This window comes from Ursus arctos, unplaced genomic scaffold (assembly GCF_023065955.2).
Source record: "Ursus arctos isolate Adak ecotype North America unplaced genomic scaffold, UrsArc2.0 scaffold_11, whole genome shotgun sequence".
Lineage (NCBI taxonomy): Eukaryota > Metazoa > Chordata > Mammalia > Carnivora > Ursidae > Ursus > Ursus arctos.
In genome coordinates, this window is record NW_026622775.1 from 14,811,973 (window position 1) to 14,834,789 (window position 22,817).

General features: G+C 39.3%; 1 protein-coding gene across 1 annotated transcript in view; it reads right to left on the reverse strand.

The window, feature by feature from the left end:
• The window catches only part of TNIP3 (TNFAIP3 interacting protein 3), a 35,236-nt gene extending 26,994 nt beyond the window's left edge, over nucleotides 1–8,242 (reverse strand). Inside the window, exons 1-5 of the mRNA XM_057310230.1 lie at nucleotides 8,136–8,242; nucleotides 6,381–6,448; nucleotides 5,803–5,981; nucleotides 2,556–2,636; nucleotides 1,097–1,162 (exon numbers count right to left, since the gene is read on the reverse strand). Of these exons, the coding sequence (XP_057166213.1) occupies nucleotides 1,097–1,162; nucleotides 2,556–2,636; nucleotides 5,803–5,981; nucleotides 6,381–6,448; nucleotides 8,136–8,242 (501 nt within the window). The remainder of the gene's footprint in view (nucleotides 1–1,096; nucleotides 1,163–2,555; nucleotides 2,637–5,802; nucleotides 5,982–6,380; nucleotides 6,449–8,135) is intronic.
• Nucleotides 8,243–22,817: the final 14,575 nt, after the last annotated feature.

Genomic DNA, 22,817 nt, shown 5'->3' on the forward strand with positions numbered 1-22,817 from the left:
ATCATTACTATTCCTAACTCTCTCGAAATGTGCCTTTTCCTGCCATGAAAAGGGCAACAGCGAGGGGTAGAGAGTAATTTGCCTACACCAGAAAAAAAGACACGGCTTTTAACTCATCAGTTATGTGCAATGTTTGACCCGCTACGAAATGCCAAGTTAGCCCTCACAGTGACGGTGGTCTAGTTGAGAAGCCTTACAAAAGGGTGCTTCATCAAAGATGCCCCTTGTTAACCCGGGGTCTTCACACACCTGCCAGTCGTTCTTCCTGAGCGCTTAAACGTTTTCTCTGGGACCATGTTCTTTAAAATTTGGAGACCAAATATAACAGGGTGGCCTGACCACGGCCTGGTCTAATAGGAACATTCTCCTGCACTAACTAAATTTAATACTTCTGCCTATCAAAATGGGGAAGAATAGAGCAATACAGCTATGTTACTCACTTGTGGTCAGGTTTCTTAATTCTGAATTATTTAGGGGAATTTACTTTCTCCTTTTCTCTCTTTGAACGTGGAATAAATTAAAATGATAAATTGACATTCACCTATTAAAAGGTATTCTCTCCAAAAACTTTCTCACCAAAACAAAAGATTCTTTGACAGAAAACATACTTTTGGGGGGAAGGGGGATGTGCCACTTCCCCTCACACTTTTACTGTTACCATTGTTTATTTATCTGTACAAATAGCTTATGCTATCTAATTAAAGAATGAGAGAACTAGCCTTGTGTAAAACAGTGTGAACTTTAAACCATCTCTCACCTCACATATAACCTTGTGTGTTCATGGCTGCTAGTAACAAAGCCAAAGCCAGGAGATTCTGTGAGCTAAAATAAATGTGTGCATAAGAACTCCAGCGACCTGTCAAGAGGCTATATTTAGTACCTTCTTTTTTTTTTTTGCTGTGCTCAAGATAATTCACTGATATCCTTCATTAATCTTCAGTACCAAGAGGCCAATAATACGCTCAGCACCTCCCCCCATCAGTTTTCAGCAGTTGGCTAGCCACAAATAACCTGCAGTGAAATCAGTGAGAATCTTCACAGACTTGGTCCCCCAGCTTATTGATCCAAAGCAAATACTAAGCAGAGAGGTGTTTACCTTTCTTTCATATAACTCTCTCATACTTCTAAATTGTTGGTCCCATTGCTGGTTAACTTCCAGGAGCTGAAATTATTAAAATTTGGTAAATCAGTATGGATTTTTGCCCATTTGGAAATTTGGCAGAAATGAAATCACTTTTTTGGGTTACTAAGATCTTGCAAGCCATGGGTGAAGACAGTATTCCTTTCACCAAGCACTGGTAGGGCTGGGATGATTTAATTGAGTACACTTTTCCCATTTTCATAACTGGCTCATATATGAAAAACTATTAAGTCTTCGGTATATCTTGACTAGTCAACTGAACCATTTATTAGCAACTTTCAACTTTGCTTAGTTATTTGAATTTTCATCTTCGTTTAACCCAATCAAAATCCAGTAAAAATTTGTGCCTATTGATGGTTTTCTGTAAGATTTATTAATACATGAAGGGTCTTTTTTCAAAACTTTCCATATTTTTCTATATGCTTACATTGATTATTACAATGAAATATTTCTTCTAGCTTTTTAAATGAAGAATTTATATTAACAAATTCCAAATCACAATAACTGACCACAATGTGCTTGCAATAGTGTGCTTTTTAATATCAACACATGATTTGTAATGTATACTCAATGAATGGATAATATCATTTTTCCAAAGTATAGATTTTTAAGAAATAATAGTCTTACCATAAGACAATATTTAGAACTAATGTAGGCCGTGATTTGGAAGCTTTAAAATTATGTTCTAGATAAAAGGAAGAAAAAACACTATGACCTGTGTTTTAGTTTTCTTGGAAGGGAAGAACTGTAACTTCTGTACTTCCTCCATTAAGAGAAATTCCAACATTTTCAATATGGGACAGAGATCAAGAAGATAGTCACGATGACTAAAAAGAAGCAAGATATTCTCCTATTATGAAACAAAATATCTAATCCAGACAGGCAGTCACTAGGTAAATCTTCTGCTGGAAATAGATATGGGTATTTAGTATAGACTATATAATATTACTATATAAGGATATCTGATCTGTTAGCATTTTAAAGATTAACATTTCTATGCTATGTTAACATTACTCTGCTATCGTTCAGATAATTTTCCAGAAGGGCACAATATTTTATGCAATATCAACGAGGAGTAGAAGGCAGGTGTCAGGTTGCAAGGCATAACGGCACACGTGATAAGCTCACATAGTCTATGTGGAGGAAACATCTAAGTTTTGAGAAAATTAATATTATACTTATTGGATTTATGATTTTGTCATTTTTCTCTCATTTACACAAAAACTGAGCAGTTGAGTAAGAGAAATGTAAGTGCATAAGAAAAAAGCACTCGCTCTCAAAATAATGCTGTCCAATATCCTAGAGATAAATACTGTGACCCAATAACAAAAATAGAGACACTAGATATACATTCTATTTTATTCTTAACATTAAATCATGGTATATGTTGCTTCAACCAATATTTCTAAATTACCTCTTTTCTCTGTTTTTCCAAGCATCTTATCTTTTGTTCAAGAGAATTTGTCAAGTTCTTTCTGCTTGATGATTGATCACACTTAAAAAAAAAAAAGAGTGAAACAAAATATAACATAAGCAGGAGACATAACAAGCAGGAGAAGTGTTGTCCTTCACAAACTCCATGCATTTGACCAGCTCTCCTGTTGTGATTCATAAAAATATCTTATTCTAGTGGTACAAATCCTCACACCATAGTCCCTCATAGAGACCTGTTGATGGATAAACTTTATATTATATTTCAGATTCCTTTATATGAAGTAACTGACAAATAATTCTCTAATAAATTACAAATGTATCTATACAATAGGCAAACAAGAAATTAGGATTTCATGAGTTTGGATTTCAACCCTTTTCCAAAAAAGAAAAAAAAAAAGAAATTAAGAGTATAATTCTTGTAGAAACCAGATAAGTTTTATGGATACATTTCGGGTATTTACATTAAGTAATAAACATTTCTAAAAAGTCATTTCTGTAGATGTGTCCATATCTGAAGAGTGGCCCTGGCAAAAGTCAGAGGACTGATAGAACCGTCAAGAAGAAAAGGCCAATACATATAAATAAAAAGCAGCAAATTGATTCTCAATGTCCATCATAGAATTATGTTATAGAGACGTTGGCATAGATTATCTGGTATTGTGCAATTTTAACTAGCTCTTTGAATAAAGCCAGTAGGTTATAAGTTTAGATAAATAATAAATCATTGGCACAGCAAAAAAGTTAACCACCTTTCTTCTCAGCTTTTTTTTTTTTTTCCAGCATTGGGGGTATTTATTTAAAGAAAGCACAAAAGCTCTGGAAACTGTGGGCCATCTGTCTAAATGGACCACCAACAAAGTTCACTTAAGTGCTGTTTTCTCTATACTAACTCTTCAGTCTTGTTACCATCTCATCTCCGAGTCATATAAACAGTACAGCGAATCTGGTGATGAGGATAGTCCTAAGTCTGCTATTCAGTTTTCGGCTCATAGTTATGGAAATTGATTACAGATATTCATGAACAATTAAATATTTTCAAAATGTGTTGGCTTTTGCCAAAAACATTTATAGGAAGTGTTCTTTTACAATCATCATGGGATTTCAAGGACTTTTTCCATTAGAAATGATTTATTAAACTTTCTCTATCTTTACTTATCTATGTCTCACTCAACGTTTTAGGACTGGATGATTCTTTATATCTCTCTAGATGCTGTTCTTAGTTTTCTTAGCTTCCTCTTATTCAGACCCATGTATACAATTAAGACCACATTTTAAAAGAGATTCTCATCTTCTGTGGGTCAATAAATTCAAAATTGTTATACTTGCTTCTGACCTCAAGAAGCTGGTTTAGCTGAGTTCTAAAAGTAACATCAAAATCCAGGTGACAATATGTTGGGTCTTGTAATTGGGCTTTCCTTTTATTAGGACGTCTAGACTCATTCTGCATCAGAACAGACTATTAGGTACATTTGATCTGGAAAATGCTGTGAGCCAACTGTATTTTGGGTGTCCTGAGCTCAGCAAAGCAGAGGTGCTGTGAGACCAGATTCCAAACCAGTGGTTCTTAGTACAAGAACACACGAAAGTCACTGTGGGAGCTTGCTAAACATAGGACACCTGAACACTGAAACAGAAATTCTGAAAAGGGAGTCATAGCACCTCCATTTTCTTCTTAATAAACTATTTTTTACAGCAGCTTAGGTTCACAGCAAAATCTAGTGGAAGGTACAGAGATTTCCCATATGCCTGCTGCCCCATACTCATGTATACGTAATCAACATCTCCCACCAGAGCGGTACAGTTCTTACAGTTGATGAACCTTACTGACACACCACCCAAATCCGTGGTTTACATCAGGTTCATTCTTGGTGTTGTGCATTCTATGAGTTTGAACAAATGTATAATGACATTATAGTATCCTACAGAATAGTTTCGCTGCCCTAAAAATCCTCTCTGCTCAGCCTATTTATCCCGTCTCTATTTTTAATAAACTTCAGAGGTTATAGTTATATAAAGTTCAAGTGTATCCTATTCCAGACCATGTGTGGAAGCACAGATTTGGGGTCCTCAAAAAGTCTCCTCTCTATTTGTGATATAGAACAACAAAAAAAAAAAAATCCGTGACCAGCAAGCATTTGTATGACCCAGCCTTCTGGGAATCCAGATTAAGAGTAATTAAATAGTGTGCTTTTTTTTTTTTTTTTTTGCGATATATAATTTTCTCAGGAAATAAGTTGTAAAACATTTGGACGTTGATTTTTATTTTATAAATGAGAGTTACTGAAAAGCTAGATACTAAATCTGCAAGAGAGAGAGAGGGAAAGCACAGTAATAGGAATTGCCTATAAGCCATAAATGTATCACCAGGGGTTTCTCTGGAAATTAATCAACATGTTACCATGGTAAATGGTAAAATGAAGCAAAGCCAATCAAACACTAAGTTTGGGGAGAATTTTCCATTTGTATTTGCTTTGCTTTCCAGTTGCTAATGAAGGTATCTGATGTTTCAATAAGTACAAAGATTTTTAGTCATCAGTTCTACTGAGGGCCCCCTTACAGAACAATTATTCTCTGTATAGTGTAATCTGTGCTTAAAGTATCTGGGTATTTCTCTCTCATTTACCATAACACCCAGACCAGCTTCTGAGATACTCAAATTCTGACACTGCTAAATTAAATATCTAAATGAGCAAAAGAGTTCCACTTAGTTTGCTATTATACCTCAATTATCTCTAAAAAGAACTTAAAGAAAGCACTTTCATTCATTCATTTGGTAAGTAAGTATCTGTTACAGTAACCAGCAACCCAACAAAAACTATGGTATTAATTGTACATACATAAATATGTTACTATGGCTACTCTTTTGCTATAATATGTTCTATTTCCAACTACACCAATATTCTTTTTAAATTTTACATTGAACTAAATTTCTCTAAATCAAGAGCAAAATATGGAGCCCACACAACTGGGGAGCTGAAAGGACTTTGGACAGGATTTAATCTCACTTCATAAAAGAAGAAACGTAGCTCAGAGGGATCAAAGGAAACGCAATGGTCACCCAGATACCTTTTCTTTGTTAACTAACATTGATCAAAAATATATAGCAGATATTATCTAGGGAAAGTGAACTAGCCATTTCTAGTCTTGTTCATCATTGCGTAATTAACCATGAGAAATGCAACTGATGCTAGACACGGTCAATTCATCCCCTAGAAATGTGTTCTTACCTCTGCATGCTCCGTAGAACCTTCGGCAGCACTCATTCTAGTGGTGCCTGGCACAAGATGTACCGTGGAAGCTGTTTTTCCTGGATCCTTGGAAGACAGAAAGAGAAAGAGAATGTCTTCTGCGGGATCTTGTAAATTGAGATCAAATAGACAAAATTTTAAAAAGACCACACAGTTAACTCATGATAGAAACAGCAATAGTTTTCCATTAAAAATGAACAGCAGTGTCTCTGTATATGGTGTACACAGACTAAGGTCATCAGCACAGCATCTGTGATTTTAACTTTTCTTCTCCTCCAGATAGGGATTTCCCAGGATGTCTCAAGGAGGCCGGCTGTGACTAAGACAGGCCTATTAGCCTTGCCTATGGTAGTAAGTAAATTGTCATTCTTCCTTTACTGGCAGTTTCTCTGGAGGAGGAAGTTACCACAGAAAGCCTGGGCAAACCAAGTCTTTGCTCAGGAGCCAGACCGCCATAACTTCATTGTATTTCCCAGAGAATTAGGTAACTGTCGACTTTTTGACAACTCGGTTACTTGCTTCCCTAAAGGCAAGATTTTCTGGCAATGCCTTCTAACTGTGCGCTGAGCCGTGTGGAACTGAATGAGTCATTCCAATTCGGTAAGTGCTACTAATTCCTATGGAACTAAAAGAGAAAATTCATGACAACAAAAACGGGCATTGTTGGCAAAGCTTATCTTTTATATTGGCAGAAAGTTTAAACTTGGTTCTCAAGTTTAAGCCTGTCTTTTGCATAGATCAAGTCCAGATTTCCTCCATGATTCATTTGCAGTTCAATGTTTTTTTGTTTTGTTTTGCTTTGTTTCGTTGTTGTTTTCTTGTTGTTTTTCCACTAACATTTTAGTGTTAACTAGCTGACTCATCCTTTTACCGGGCATTGAGGTAATGGAATACTGGGTCATACAGGTAAAAGTGTGAAAAGACGCATGCTTGGAGCTACACAAATGGGTCATGATAGAGCAGAAGGCCTCATTCCGGACATGGGGGAGAGGGAGAAAAAAGAGCCAAGAAGACAGAAAGCAAAGAATGTGTTGCTGAAGGAGGAGAAGAAAGAATTTACAATCACTTAGTTTACATTTTTTTCACACCTTCCTGTGAGATAGTCTTTTATTTGTGGGATGAATCCCAAAACTCCAGAAATTCTAACTTTTTAAAAGAGAATAATGGGTGCCTAAGATTTGGCTCTTCTTTTTCTCTTTCACATCTTCCACCACTTCCCCACTCTTCCTGTGCTCTAGCCATCTTCTAAACCCCCTTCATTTCCTGAAACAAGCCATGTGTCTAATACAAGCTGCTTTCTCTGCCCAGAACATTCCCTCCTCTGGGCCCCCCCAACCCGTTGACATGGAAAATCTGGCTAATGCTTCTCTTGCCCATGACCTTATTTGACCTCCTATTACCAACCAAGCAGAGCCCTTACTTAGTGTTTATAATAGTTTATTTGCATGTTTGCATGGTCACCTCCATATCTACAGCACCGTGACCCACAGCATGTGTTCAACGCATTCTGCTGAATGAGTAAATCGATGTATAGCTACAGGCCAAATTCATAGATTTTTCTGCTACGTGTGCGTATGTGTACATGGTTTTGTTTTCTGCCGGTTTCTTGGTCTGTCTTGGGGGTACGCTCGAATGAAATGGAGTGATGTTTCCTTAAGGCAGTATCCAAAAATGCAGGTGGGAATCCAATTGTTCAGATTTCTAAAAGTAAAAGTTATGACTCACATATGATCTGATTTTAGGGGCTATAAGCAGAGATTTCCTGGAGACTGACACTTCATTAACACTAAAACCTGCTCATCAAAAAAGAAAAAAACAAATAAACTATAACATGAAAATATTTTCTTCCAACCCTCCTCCCTCACAACACAATTATACATATATTGTTCAAGGTTCTCTTCAGCCTTATCTGTGTATTTGGTAATAATAAACCCAGTGGATGTGATACCATTAACCTAGAGGAGTGGTGGGAAAGAACTTTTCTTGCCAGAAAGTACCATCCTTGGCCTTGGTGTCTCTTGGGTCTCCTCCGTATGGTCATCCCGATGCACGCTCATTGTGGCTGCACAGTATAGTGCGATGGAATGAAAATCCTCTACCTTTGCATTTTTCATGACAATTCCTTTGCCTCTTCTGCTATGCAGTTTAATAGCAAACAGATTTTCAATTAGTTCCAGAGAGCCGTGTGGTAATTTATGAATTAACAATAACTCTTCCGGAGAGCCCCAAGTTTAGTTTGAGAAAAAAGGAACTTACGTTAGGCCAGCCTGAGAACTAAGCTGGCTATTTTCTGTTACACATGCCCTTCTTACCTCACCTCCAGCTTTCTCACATGAGCCATGTAAGAGTCTGGCTTGTAGTCAAGCTTTGTTTCGTGACAAGTCTGACTAGCTGCAATAACCCTCAGAGGAAAAGACATGTCGTCACTCCATGTTTCCAAGAGGATTCTGAAGAGTCCTCATTTCTCAAGTGACTAAAATATTACACAGAGGAAAGTAATGAACAGAGAGAGGTGTGGTGAAGAAAAAGGACCAAGGAACTACCAGTCACTGGTTTGTAACTCTCATTTGAGTTGATGATACTTCTCTCAAAACTAGTCTAAGACAGATCATCACATTTCTATAAATTCTTGGAGGCGTTCTTTGTCAGGTAAAATAAACATGGCTTTTTTTCTTTTAAGCTATCCTTTTAGAATGAGGGTTGAAACCCTACTTTGCTTCCTGAACCTGTTTGCACGAATTTTTAAGTGAGTGTGTTATCACAGCAGGACTGAGAGCCTCAACTGGGGATGCAAAGGCTGACAGGAGTCAACTCATCTGGACTCATAACTTGGCTCTACCATTCACTACTTGTGACTTTGGGCATAATGCTTAGGGCCTCTGAGGCTCAACTTCCACATTTGTTGGTTTTTTTTTTTTTGATTTTGTTCAATCTTAATTTGGATCAAATTTTAATTTTTTATTTTTTTTAAGATTTTATGTATTTGTCGGAGAGAGAGTGACAGAGAGAGCACAAGCAGAGGGAGAAGCAGGCTCCCCGCTGAGCAAGGAGCCCAATGCAGGACTCAATCCCAGGACACTGGGATCATGACCTGAGCCAAAGGCAGACACTTAACCGACTGAGCCACCCAGGCGTGCCTCAACTTCCACATTTGTAAAATGAGAATAGTAATAGTGTCCTCCTCCTAGGGACACAATGGTGTCCTCCTTGCTGTCTATGAGAATACATATAAAAGCTTAGATATTAATAATAATATGATCTTAAAGATAGGGATATCGATCCTATTATCTGTGCAACACATAATATGAAAAAAGGAAGGGCTATCAATCATTTCGATTTCACACTTGGCACTGAGTGGATGCCAAAGGAAAATAAGCAAAGGTCCCTGGTTCTAATGAAATTAATCTATACACACATACGTGTGCACACACACACCTGCCTGTGAGGATTCAGAGGAGAGAAAGCTCGTTCTCAGCCTTAATTGTTATGGAAGGAGCTTCAGTTTCTGCTGGGCCTTGAAGGGTGGATAGGATTTTGATAGATGGTGAAAGCTGAGGTATAATTGCCGTAATGCGAGCAACATTACTGAACCATCCTTGGCCTTGGTGTCTCTTGGGTCAGAACAGAGGCGACGGACCTAAATACGGAGGAGTCTAACAAGCCCAGGGTAACTAAAGTAGAGCTCGTCTAAAGTTGATCAGGATCAAATTGTGAAAGGCTTTACATTTCACATTGAGAAATTTTGACTTTATTGCATAGACCGTGGAGCCACTGAAGAGCCTTGAGAAGAGGAATTTTACACGATCCAAGTGTCTTTTTCATAAAAAGAAACCTGGGTATATGCATTATGTACCAAAGGAGTGAGGTCGACAACTGCAATACCACTTAATAGCATCAAAAATAGTATTCGAAATATTTAACGGCTTGCAGTAATCCAAGTATATACCGATCAGTTTGTCTAGGGCACTCCGAATGAACCAGTCACCACTGATATTAACCAGGCACTTGTCGTCTCTATTTGGATGCACCTCCTTCTCCACTTGTATAAAACCTATTTCCTGATCTTCCCCATAAAAACTTGTCTTCCCCGTGACAGTCCATGGCAACCTTCATGCTCTATATTACAAATCTGGGAGTTGATATATTTGATTCCTCTTTCTCTCACAACCCGTATCTAATGTATCTGAACATTTTGTAGGCATTTTGAAAGTATACCGGAAAGGAGAGCAGCACATTGGCCCAAGAGCCTACAGGCGCCCTAATTCAATGAGAGAGCAGCAAGGTGAAATAAACATATTTTTCAAAATGGGAACTTTAATGTTTGTGTCCTGATTTCATTCACGTGCAAGTTTTGAGAGAACGTCCAGTAGTGGCTGAAGTCTGTCTCTGTGTCATATCCTGCTTCCCCGTTCACTAGCTGTGTGACCTTGGGCAAGGTGCTTAGCAGCTTTGGACTGATCATCAAGCCCCGCCCACCCTTAGGTGCAATAACTTAACAGCCTCTGTGCTTCTGCTCTTGCCCCTCCCCCATCCGTTATCAATATAGGAGCTCTTGTGAGTCTTTAAAAATACGTCATTTCATGACACCCCTCTGCACAAAACCTTTCAGTGACTTCTCATGTCACTCAGAGTGAAAGTAGAACTCCATAGAGTGGCCCACAAGGCCCTACCCTGTGCTTCTCTGACTTTTTCCTCACTAGTCCTCCCTCTGCACACTCTGCTCCACGTCCTGTCCACACTGCTGCCCCATGAACCTGGCATGCACATTCTTTGTTCTCCCTGCCGAGAACTATCTTTCCCCTAGGTATCCACACAGCTCACCCCCTCACCTTCAACAGGTGATTGCTTAAATGTCCCCTGTTTCTTGAGTTCCTACCTGACCTCCTGATTTAAAGCTGCTCTCCATCCCAGCACTTTCTGTCTACCTTTCCTGCTGTCTTTTTCCATACCACTGTATCTAATACACCATAGAGTTTTCTTCTTTGTTGCTTCCCACCGTTAGAACGTAAACTCCCATTGATAATAATTTGTGTCTGTTGTGTTCATTCCATAGTTCTCAAATCTAAGATCATGCCAATTATTTTAGTGCCTACTCAAGTACTCATAATGCTCAGACACACATAAAGCCTCCTCTCTACCCAAAATTAAATCAAGAATGTTCCTGAATCAGCTATCTTCTTAAGAGATTATAAAAGATCTAAGGTCAAAACCTTCAACTTCTTAGCCTCCAAACTAGGAAATCACCTCTCCTTTCAGGCCCAAATTTGAGCCTGGACTAGGAGAGTCAGGTAAGACAGGTGTCCCAAATTCCGCAACATCATGGGGGGATATATGCTTTTGTCCCTCCCGCTTCTAACTCTGCAACAATTCTTTCCGGCAATTTCGAATGTTGCTTGAAGTCTGTTACCACTGTACGCTTTTAGTTTTTCGTGCATATCGGACACATCCTAGGGCACATTGGTTTCTGCTGACTAGTCTGTAGTCTTTGTGAAATTGCAGACTTTATGCAACTTCTACATGGGAAGATTTCTCAGCACTGCACAAAGCAGCAAACAATCGGAGCCAGCTGGACCATCAGCCCTCCCTGGAAGGCTCCCTTGGTTCTTCTGAGCAGTTAGTTATTTCCTCCTTTGTGATCCCAGGGTGCTTTGTGAGGCATTAATTCCAGCATTTACAGCGAAACAGTCATTAATTTTATGTATCTTTCTCTTCTGAGAGGCTGGAAGCTTCTTGCAGGTAGGGTCAATGTTTATCACTTGAACATTGGGAAATAACATAGTATCTTCAGAGTTCAGAGTAGCGATACCTTACATTTCTATTGAATGTATCTGTTTATGCATGAATCTTCAGTAGCAAATCACAGCACACCTCTGCTTCTAAGAATACAGCCCAGAGGAGAATGATCACAGTGATACACAAAGCTATATATTCTGCCTCCAAATCAAAAAAGATAGAGTAGGAGCATCAACTCAAGCCGGAGGCAGACGCTTAACGACTGCGCCCAGGCGCCCCTCAACTCATTTTTTAAAAACTGTTGTATATCCGTGTATTTTCCTTTTATTCAATTTATACGCAAATATTTTACCCTTCCCTATTTTGGTTATATGATCTGTCTATATATTTGCCTCCATACAAATACCGATTTAAAATTTTTTTCTCTTCGTCTTGGTTACTATTTAGTAAATAAACAATATAAATAGTTGTACATGCTATGGGGGAATTTTTAAAAGGTGTAAGTGTGGTCTTCAATAACGTTTCCTACACTTGCACCGTGCTTTATTACATCTTATGAGACAAGTTAATATCTTGAAGTAGTAACTCACGATCCTTCCAAATAGGCACTGCTCTTTGTTTTATGTAACTAATCCTTTCTTTGCTGGGTTAATGGTATCTTTTGCCTCCAGGGCTGATTAAGTTTACCATTGAATGCAAAGAGAAAAACAGTCCCTGTTCAACTTTTGATTTTCTTTTTTGAGAGAAAGAGCACAAGCAGGGGGAGCAGAGGCAGAGGGAGAAGCCCCATGTGGGGCTCCATCCCAGGACCCTGGGATCATGACCTAGGCTGAAGGCAGACATTTAACTGACTGAGCCACCCAGGCACCCCTAACCTTTGATTTTCAAAATAGACTTTCCAAACGCTAGGGACCGTCTTGAAAACCAAAGCTTTGAATTGCAAAAGCTAATTTTTTTTCTGAAAATTGTCTTTAAAAAAATTTTTTAAAGACTAATTCCTCTTGTGCAGTTTATTTTGAAATTCCTCAAAAAATAACACGGATTAATGCATACAAAGGGGTGAGTGGGTAGACAGATGGGTGGTAAACAAGTATAGTAAAATGTTGGCGGCAATATTTAGGTGGTGGACATACAGGTGTATATCATAAAATCCCTTCACCTTGGTTATATATTTTGAGAAAAAGTCAGAATCCAGGCATAAACTTTATACCATTAACAACTGATAGAAAAGGTGGTAGATGAAAATACCCACCCCCTCATTGAAGAACAGATAAAGTTTTCATGGCCTGAGGGAAAATGAGAAAAGATAAGGGAAAGAGTATCTGGATGGTTGTGAGGGCTCATGAAGAAATGGAGCCCTACTCCCCTACTTTTAGGGACTCATCTGTCATCTATCCAACTGCCCAGACTGAACAGCGAAGAGCAGAGACAGCTTCAGCCTCATCCCTGGGGTTAAGCCTGGAGAAGGGGCAAGTCTTGAAGAGAATTTCTCCATGCCACCATGGTATCCAGCTGAAACTTTGTGGCATGTCTAGGTCCTGAGACAGCTCAATCCCAGAGTGCTGTGGAAGCAGAACCGGAAATTTCCTACATTCCTGAGAAGAATGCAAAAGTGATTAACTGAGAAGAATGCAGTATTTACCATAGGACCCTGAGGATAGGAGGTGAAATGAGTGGCATGGAAGCTTAGTGACTGCCAGTGACGATACAGGCCAATGAAAAGACTATAAGACATAGTTTGCATTAGTGCCAATGGCATTGGAAGATGGTGGATTATTGCAGCCTAAATGCCTCCACCCTAAGTTGCCAGAAAATTACAGAACATTCAGATAAATTTGGATTCCAGATATACTTTTTTTGTGGGTAAGTATGCCCCATGCAATATTTTTGTGTTTGTCTGAAATTCAGTTAACTGGGTATCCTGCATTTTTATTTGCTACATCTGACAATCCTACTCCACTTGGATTACTTCACAAAATCTGCTTCCCAGACCTTACATGCCATTGTGGGGAGAAGGAGGGAGAGGAAGGAAGTCCCACAATATAAATTGCCTAAGAAAACAATGAAGTCCTGACATTCCCTGTAGCCAAGCAGATTAAATTATCTTCTAAGAGACAGGGTAGGGGTCCTAGACGGAAACTAAATTCAGTTTAGGAAACAAAAAAATATATACTTTTGCACACATGAGTTCTGTGGTTCGGAACATTTTATTTGCTTTAATTTGAACTTCATAACAGCCCTATGAAGTTATCAGAGATTTATCTTTGATGGTAACAAGGATTAAGTTGAAATTCAGAGATGTTAAGTGACATGCCCGTGGTCATTGCATGACAAGTGTGTAGCTGAACCCATACCAGAGTTCAATTAGTCCCGCATGTTTATTCCCCCACAAAGAACCTTTTATCGATATGGGGGAGATAAGAATAACACAGCTGAAAATTATTGGACTAAACATCATGCAGGAGCCTGAGCCATTAAGGAATAGAATTCAGGAAAGTTTCAAGGTCATTGAGCTTTCTTCATGGCGAGATATGAATTGGCTTGACCTCGGAGGCCATATCCAGACAAAATCTTACCAATCGGCACCACCACTTGCCTAGAGATTAATTTCTACTACAAATAACTAGTCATCAGCGAAGAGAAATTTAGCTTCCAAAAACTATAATCCTACTTGAATTAATTATTTTTTCTCTTCTCAGTAAGGACATTAATTCCTTATCATTCGATATCAATACAGAACACTTTATTTTTCTCATACTTTGCTCATGTGTTGACCTCACCTTCATTCATGTACGCATTCTCGCTACAAATATTTATTGACTATGGGCTATGGATTGGGTACTGTGCTAAGTATAGGGATATCAAATGAACAAAACAGACATGTCTTTCACATATTTTCTGTTTTTCTAATACAAATCTGAAGATCCGAGGGACCACTCCATTGAGGATGGAAATGTTTCTGTGTAATTTCATAATCATCAAGTAATTAGTTTGGACATTTCAGGCAAAAGAGACTACTTTCTTCCTGAGACAATAAATACCAACATCATATGCATACATTTGGGTACTATTTTTAAATTAAAAATTATAACTATGTATAATTAAGAAAAAGCATGTGCATATAAAGATGACACTGGAGGGGTGCCTGGGTGGCTCAATTGGTTAAGTGTCCACTCTCAGTTTTGGCTCAGGTCATGATCTCAGGTTGTAAGATCAAGCCCCACGGGGGGCACCATGCTTAGTGAGAAGCCTGCTTGAGATTCTCTGTCTCCTCTCCCTCTGACCCTCCCCCCCTAAAATAAATAAATATATCTTTTAAAAAAATTACACAGCCATCACTGCTGAAATTAGATAATGGGCTTCAAAGAAGCAGCTAGTCATTATATGAGAAAAATATTTTAAAAAATTGGGGGGCTCAAGATCATCCTACTAGCATAAAAATAATGAAGAAGAAGATGCTGATGGTGATGACAGCAATAATGCTAAGCTCATTTCACCTTTTATATTTACAAAATGCTTTCACATTTTCACTCATTTCATATTTTTATCACAATCCATTTTACAAATGAGAAAACAATAATTTGATCATCAAAATTGCTTTTCGATGAAGAATACTAGCTTAGCTTTAAAAAAAAGGGAAATAAGGAAAAGGAAACTAGGTTGTTTTTTTTTTTTTTTCAACAACGTGGTTACAGAAAACGTTTGTCAACTTACTGTAGTTTGCAGGAAGTCTTTCCTTCATTATCTTTCCAAGTGTCATAAGTTTATAGTACTCTCTGAATCATCAAAAAAATTTTCCCAGGGCTTTTTATGTTGGGAAGAATGTCCAGATCTAGAATTTGTCCTCAGTTACTGGGAAATCCTCCCTCAACTTGTGCCAAAGTTATTAAAAGCCAATTTCAGGTACTGCCTCTTATTTAAAATCAGGAAAAAAAAAAAAAAAAAAGAATCCAAAGACAAGACAAGCTTCTTAAGCAAATTCAATTCTAGTGGATCTTTTAAAAATTTGGACAGTTTTTCTTCTTACTCCCAAGTTTCATCTTTATTTCCAAGAATTACTGGAAATGTATTTGTCCAAAAAATACATTTCAATTCTCCTCTCACTTTCTTTTGTGTTTCAAGAGCTACAATTACAGGGTTACAAATTAATGTTCATATATTAATTTTCTCATAGTATTATGACCATCTTGGTTTAGTGTCACTTCTATTTAACATTCATTTTGGGGGGCACCTGGGTAGCGCAGTCGTTAGGCGGCTGCCTTCGGCTCAGGGCGTGATCCCGGCATTCCGGGATCGAGCCCCGCATCAGGCTCCTCCGCTGGGAGCCTGCTTCTTCCTCTCCCACTCCCCCTGCCTGTGTTCCCTCTCTCGCTGGCTGTCTATCTCTGTCAAATATATAAATAAAAAATCTTTAAAAAAAAATTCATTTTGGAATTTGAATATTATTCTCACTTAGACAATTTTGTTTTAAAGATTTATTTATTTATTTGAGAGAGAGAGTGCAGCAAGCATGTTAGTTGGGGGAGGACAGAGAGAGAATCTCAAGCAGACTCCCCGCTGAGCATGGAGCTCCACAGGGCTTGATCTCACGACCTAGGAGATCATGACCCATGAGATCATGACCTGAGCTGAAACCAAGAGTCAGAGGCTTAACTGACTGAACCACTCAGGCACTCTTCACGTAGGCAATTATTTTTCTTTTGCCTATAAGACATTCAATGCTCTTTGTTCACCGACTGTCTATTTCAACTCTCCCAGAATATTAAAGAATGCTCTCCTACTGATGGAGTTCCTCATGTTCGTCAATAATGTTTTTCTGTTTCCTCACAGCAATGAGTCAGTCTGTTCATTTTCTTTTATACTATTTCTCCCTCTTCACTTATTCTTGGCAAAGGTAGTTGAGCAAAAAAGGGAACTTGACATATGTCTCAGGCCCTTTCATTAAATCACATCTCTTTCATTCAGCTACACTTTTTCCCATCTCTTAAGTTATAAAGAAATTCATTTTCTACTCCTGGAAAGGGAGTCTACTGTATTGTTCTTATGGTTACTTCATTCAGTGGAAAATGAGAGATACCCTCCACCGTCTCTCTGTCATTGGCTCACTTTGTCTCACACCAAAAATAAATTTTCTTATACTTTTTTCAGTCCTATCACTATCTCAGTGAGAATGCAAAAGTTTTTGTTTTGTTTTGAATGTAGGATTCCCTCCTGTAGAGTGCTATTGGGTAAATAGTAATTCAGCTGAGATTCCAACTGGAAACTAAACTGTGTTCACTCAAGCAATCAAATATTGAAGATACCTTCAGACAACAATTGAGGAAGATATGCTTGAAGTCTATTGGGATGCAGAGAGACTCCCAGGGGTTGTTCCTGGGAAACTTTTCTCAGAGAGAGTAAAAACACAGGGTTTTGTTTTGTTTTGTTTTGTCTTTGTCAAATATTTTATTGGGAGAGGTTCACACATTCTGACCCTGTCTTAGTCCAGAGGATGACAAGAGGGTGACAGGAGTGCTGGGACCCTGAAGTGGCTCAGATAGAAACTGCAAGAATCATGTCCAAAGGTCTGTTCCTCAATGCCTCAGTTTCTCCTTTATGAAATGGGAGGGTATGTTCCCTTCTGGGTCTAAAACACTGTTTGAGAAGATGAAAGTGTGGCAAAAGCCACAGGAAAGAGTTTCCCCACTCCCAGAACCTACTCTGAAAGCTCCTACCTCACACCATGGAGGCAGAAAAAGGGAATTTGCCCAAGAAACCATGTTGCCTAGTAGCCCCTGCTATGGGGGTAGGGGGAGTGCAGGTCTCTCTGAATACCTGGAAGCTGGGGCAGGGACAAAGGGAGATTCTCGTCTGGACAATATCTTGGTTTTCCAGGAGGGAAAACTGACCTTCCTGAACCCTCAGGACAAAGGGCAAGGAGGCAGGGAGAGCCCCCAGCTTTGATTTATTGCACTAGCTTGATCCAAGGATGATGCTTTAGGCCCAGAGAGGAGGGGTTGCCCTGACGACAGCATCACTTCTAATACCAGCTTGAGCTCTGGATCAGTTGCCAAATGCCTCTTATGTGAGGGGGAGGGAATTAAGAGCAGGAAGTGCAGTTAGAATCAGACAAAACTGGGTCCAGAGTCCAATTCCTATGAGTTGTAACACCATGAGAAAATCCTTTAGCCTCACCGAACCTGCATCTTCCCATCTGTACAAGGGTAAGGATTAAATGGGCTAATGCATAGAAATGCTTTTCAAAGTGCTGGCCCTAAGAGTCACTCAGTAGATGGCAGCTAAAACCCCAAAAGTAGAAAGTAGCACTGGGAGACAGGGTAGCTAAAACTAGGAAAGAAAAAGTCTTTCCACTGAAGTGGAGACAGCAATAGTGTTTATCTGTATTGGGGGCCTTGGGGGATATATCCCATATTGGGCATACTTGGCACAGTGAGTAGTATCACAACAGCGCCCCCAAGGGGGTACAGCTAGCATCCAGAAGCAACAGTGATAGGTAAGCATCTGACAATCACTGACAATAACTTTAGTTGACCTGAATGGACAAGAACAAATGGTGCTTTCCACACAAGAGATGAGACTCTGGATTTATGAGTATACATTCAAGATTCCCCCACAAACTTTGAAAATTACTTGTGGAGGGATTCTAGAGATAAGTTGACTGTAAATCTAGCTTTACCATGGCTCATGAAATCAAACATGTGGTTTAATACTGCTGTCTTCTAGAAAAACATGTTGTGACGCTTCAGACACATTTGGTGCATTTTGGAAAGTGGCAGAAGATGTAGAAGACAGCATGACACTGTAAGAAAAATAGGCACAAGCCTGGCTTTCTATCTTGAGACTAGAACTTTGCAACTTTATGAATTAGATAACATTTTAAAATGTCTATAAACCTTCGTTCCTTCATCTGGAAGATGAGGATAAAGATAGCCATACTTAAGTGTTGTTATAGATATCAAACATAATATAAAATACCTCCATACCTGTTATGGTAGTTGACCAACAAGTATTAGATTCTCTTCCTACTGTTTTATTCTAAATGTCGGCAGGGACTAGACCCTGGAGGATTTTATATATTGAGCCAAGGCATTTGGACGTTATGATGTAGGGAAGGAAGTCTACTTTTAAGTTCTAAGCACTTGCTCATTAGCAAGATCCGTATTGATAAATATGAATTAGTGTGAAGCAAACTTAAGAAGGGCAACTGGACATCTCCTGGGGATGGTCTAGGCAAGAGATGATGAATATCCGAACCACGGTAGAGTAGGAAGAGTGAAGGAAAAGAACGAAATCCAAAGATTTTATGAAGTTAGAAGAGGCAAGAACCGGAGGGTCCAGGGTGAAGGCTGGCACTATTCTATGAATGCCTCCTGGAGCTGGGCAGCTTGGTAGCCCTGGAGGCATTTAGGATTATACCCGAATTTGGATAACTGGGTGAATGATAATCCATTCACTAAAGTAGGAAATGGAAGGGGAAGAAACAAGCAGTTTTAGCAGGAATGTTGAATTTATTGTGAAACTACTGAGGGAAATTGATGTGCATGTAGAAAAGAACTGCAAGTTTAGGAAGTTATGTGTGTGTGTCGTCATTAGCATATATTTTGTAGTTTAGTGAACCAAGGACTATGTATAGGTCCCTGGGTAACACTGTACAACACAGGCACGTTATGTAAGTGAAACCAGTGAGGGTGAATGAGGAAGAAAGACCAGAGAATAAAGGGGGGACGGGAAGGGAGATGAGGAGAGATTGATTTTATAGCTGTTTATGGAGAAGGACATTTTTAAAAGGTTGAATTAGTAAATAGCATCAAACGCATATGAAAGGACAAGTGAAAAATCAGGTGCAAAATGACCATTGGATTTATCAAGGCAGAGCTTATTAGTGATGTGATAAGGGGCTGAAAAGCTTTGGATGCCCTGATCAATAAGCTTGGCTATGATGCATAAGAATAAATTAGAACTACGCATAAAATATGGGATCTCACATATGTTTAAAAGTGGAGGAGTGCTGAGCATAGTTTAAGCCGGTGAGAGGTGATGGGGATATTGAAGACAGGAGCCCATATACCATGGAGGGGTTGGTCTTATCGTCCAGTAGTGGCTGTCAAGCTCAACTCCATCCTTATGGCTATTCAGCCACTCGTTGCAATTTCATTCCTCTCTCCCAGTGCCCATGCCATACTTTCCCCAACTTCCTTAAACACTGGATCTCACCTCTCACCTTCTCACTTTCTCTAGATGTTTTTATCTCACACTTCACAAGGAAAGAAAAAATCAGCTAGGAATCTGTAATCCTTCGCCCGGATGTGTGGTGTGTAGGAAAAGGAGTCAATTTCATCAGGGAAGTGATGGGAGAAGCAGTATCTTAAAGAAAGAAAACAAGTTTTGGTTAAGTTCCCAAAATAGAGGAAACTAATTACCAAGAGAATGACAATGAGGATGAAGAAGAGGTCTTTACCATATGAGGAGAAATCTGGAAGTCAAAATGAACAGAGCTTGGAGGGAAGTCAGTCCTGAGCAAATGGGCCTCGGTGGCTGAGAATCAGAGCATGTGAGGATCAGGGCACTGGAGGGGATTCAAACTCTCATCATAAAGCAGACAAGAAGGCTACTTGAGAAAAGCATACATTTCCATGAAGGAGGAAAATCCTAACTGGGAGTTAGAGGTGTATGTATGAGGTGGGGAGGAGGGGGTGAGATGAGAAGTGGAGAAATAAGCCTTCAGTGGCTCTAACCAGCCGCAGACATTCATTTCTAACTTTAAAAATAGATACTACTTGGGGCGCCTGGGTGGCTCAGTGGGTGAAGCATCTGACTCTTGATTTCGGCTCAGGTCATGATCTCAGGGTTTTGAGATCGAGCCCCACATTCGGGCTCCATGCTCAGTGGGGAGTCTGCTGGAGATTCTCTCTCCCTCTGCCCCTCCCCCCAGTGTGTGCTCTCTCCTTCTCTCTCTAGAATAAATAAATCTTTAAAAAAATGGATACTATTTTGTCAGGGAGAAGCGAGTTTCTAAAGAGGAAAAAGTGCATAGATACCGAACACACACAGTTCTATGTTTATTAAATGCATGAGAAAAGGTACAGGCGTATCTGCAACATATTTTTAAAGTGAAAAAAGGTGGGTCCAACAAACTGTGTGTGTGTGTGTGTGTGTGTGTGTGTGTGTGTGTGTGTATGTGTATGACAAAAAGAGAGACACAGAGAGACCCCTAATGCTGAGAGATGCTCTCTGGGGGTGGTGGGCCAAGAGGAGATTTCAGAGACAGATTTATGTTCAGTGAGGTCTGAAGTTTTAACCTTATTCAATTCCAGGGCCTCCTTTAAGAGAAAAAGATACAACTTTTCCACAATGGGCATGAATTACTTAAGAAATAAGAACCGAAGTAGAAGTTATGTAAGTTTTTTTTAAATGTCAGCCATACTGTCAAACTTATTTATGTTAGATATTTTTTGAAAAGATCATTAGAGGTGGTTTCTAATCAGGAGGGCTACAGAGCTTGAGTTTCCGTTGTCATTTATGATGCATTTCAAGAAAGTCATCTACAAAATTCCTAGCTAGACCTTACCCTTGAATTTTATTTGCTTCCCTGAAGCACTGTAGACAAGCATCCTGAAACAAGAGGAAACTCAAAGTTGGACAACTCCTTTTATCTGGAAAGCCTGTTTTTTCTTTAAAGAACAGACAATGTAGGGATGCCTGGTGGTTCAGTTGGTGAAGCATCTTCCTTTGGCTCAGGTCATGATCCCAGGGTCCTGGGATTGAGTCCAGCATCAGGCTCCCCGCTCGGTGGGGAGCCTGCTTGTCCCTCTGTCTGCAGCTCCCCCTGCTTATGCTCTCTGTCTCTCTCTCTGTCTCAAAAATAAAATCCTAAAAAATTTTTTTAAATTAAAAAAAAGCAGACAATGAATTGTATTGATTTTAGTAACCCAATGTAAGAAGGTTTACACAAATTGGGTGACGTCCTTCCAAAAAAGAGATGTTGCTGTTTTTCCATTCTTTTTCACAGAGTGAGCTCGTCCTCACTTCCCTGTAGCAACACTTGCCTGACTGGCATCACACTTTAAATGGGAAAGTGTTTCTGCTGAAGGGTTTCCTCAGTGACAGGAAGTGACTGTGTAAGAGAGGTTTTACAGTGGTTGACTTTATCCTCTCAGTCAACAAGGAAGTACATTACTGTAAATGATCTGGGGACTGCCCCCATAAATTCTTCTGGGTGAACATACCGTTGAAGGGTGTTTTGAGAAAATGTAGAAAAAAAGGTGATTTCTTACCTTTAGAGAACATGAATTTCTGTGACTTGGTGTGGCTCCCGGGGTGGCCCCTTTAAGATCCGGAAAAGAATTCCTTTCGATCAGATCTCGGATTTTATTGTCCAACTCCATGCTTTCACATCTGCCCAGGGGGGAATGGGAAAGGCACATTTTACAAAGCCAATTAAAAATTACTTAAGGGGACAATGAGTTTTCAATGGCATGGAGGTATACAGTACCTTCCTAGAATCTCTCAATCTCTGATCTCATTTTGTATTAATTCATGCCATTAGAGCCTTAAAGGAATATCGGAGTTTAATTTTCACTTACTTGCACATTTATACAAAGTAATAAGACAAGTTTAGGCATTTTCACAGTCTGATAACAATGACCAGAGTTGAGCACTCACAGTGAACCAGGTGACCCATAATTTCTTATTCAGCAGCGCAACAGTCCATTGCATTTTACAGATAAGCAAACTTGGATTTAGGAAATTAACTAATTTACGAATTTATGCAAAGTCAAACACTGGCAGGGCCAAGAGAAAACTCTATAGGACTCTATAGCCTCTGTGTGTGTGCGTGTGCGTGTGTGTGTGTGTGTGTGTGTGTGTGTGTGTGTGTGTTGGTTTTTTTCCCCTCCAGTTCTATTGAGAAATAACTGGCGTACATCACTGTATAAGTTTCAGGCATATGGCATGATGGTTTGATTTACATATATTGTGAAATGATCACCGCAGCAGAGTCAGCTAACATCCATCTTCTCATATAAATACAATAAAGAGAAAAGAAAGAAACATTTCTCCTTTGATGAGAACTTTTAGGATCTACTCTTTAACAACTTTCCCGTATATCCTACGGCAGTGTTACCTCTAGTCATCGTGCTGTACATCACATTTCTAGCCCTTAATCATCTTAAAACTGCATATTTGCACCTTTTGAGCACCTTTCTCCAGCTGGTGTTCCCCTACCCCCTCTGGTAACCACAACTCTGATCTCTTTTTCTAAG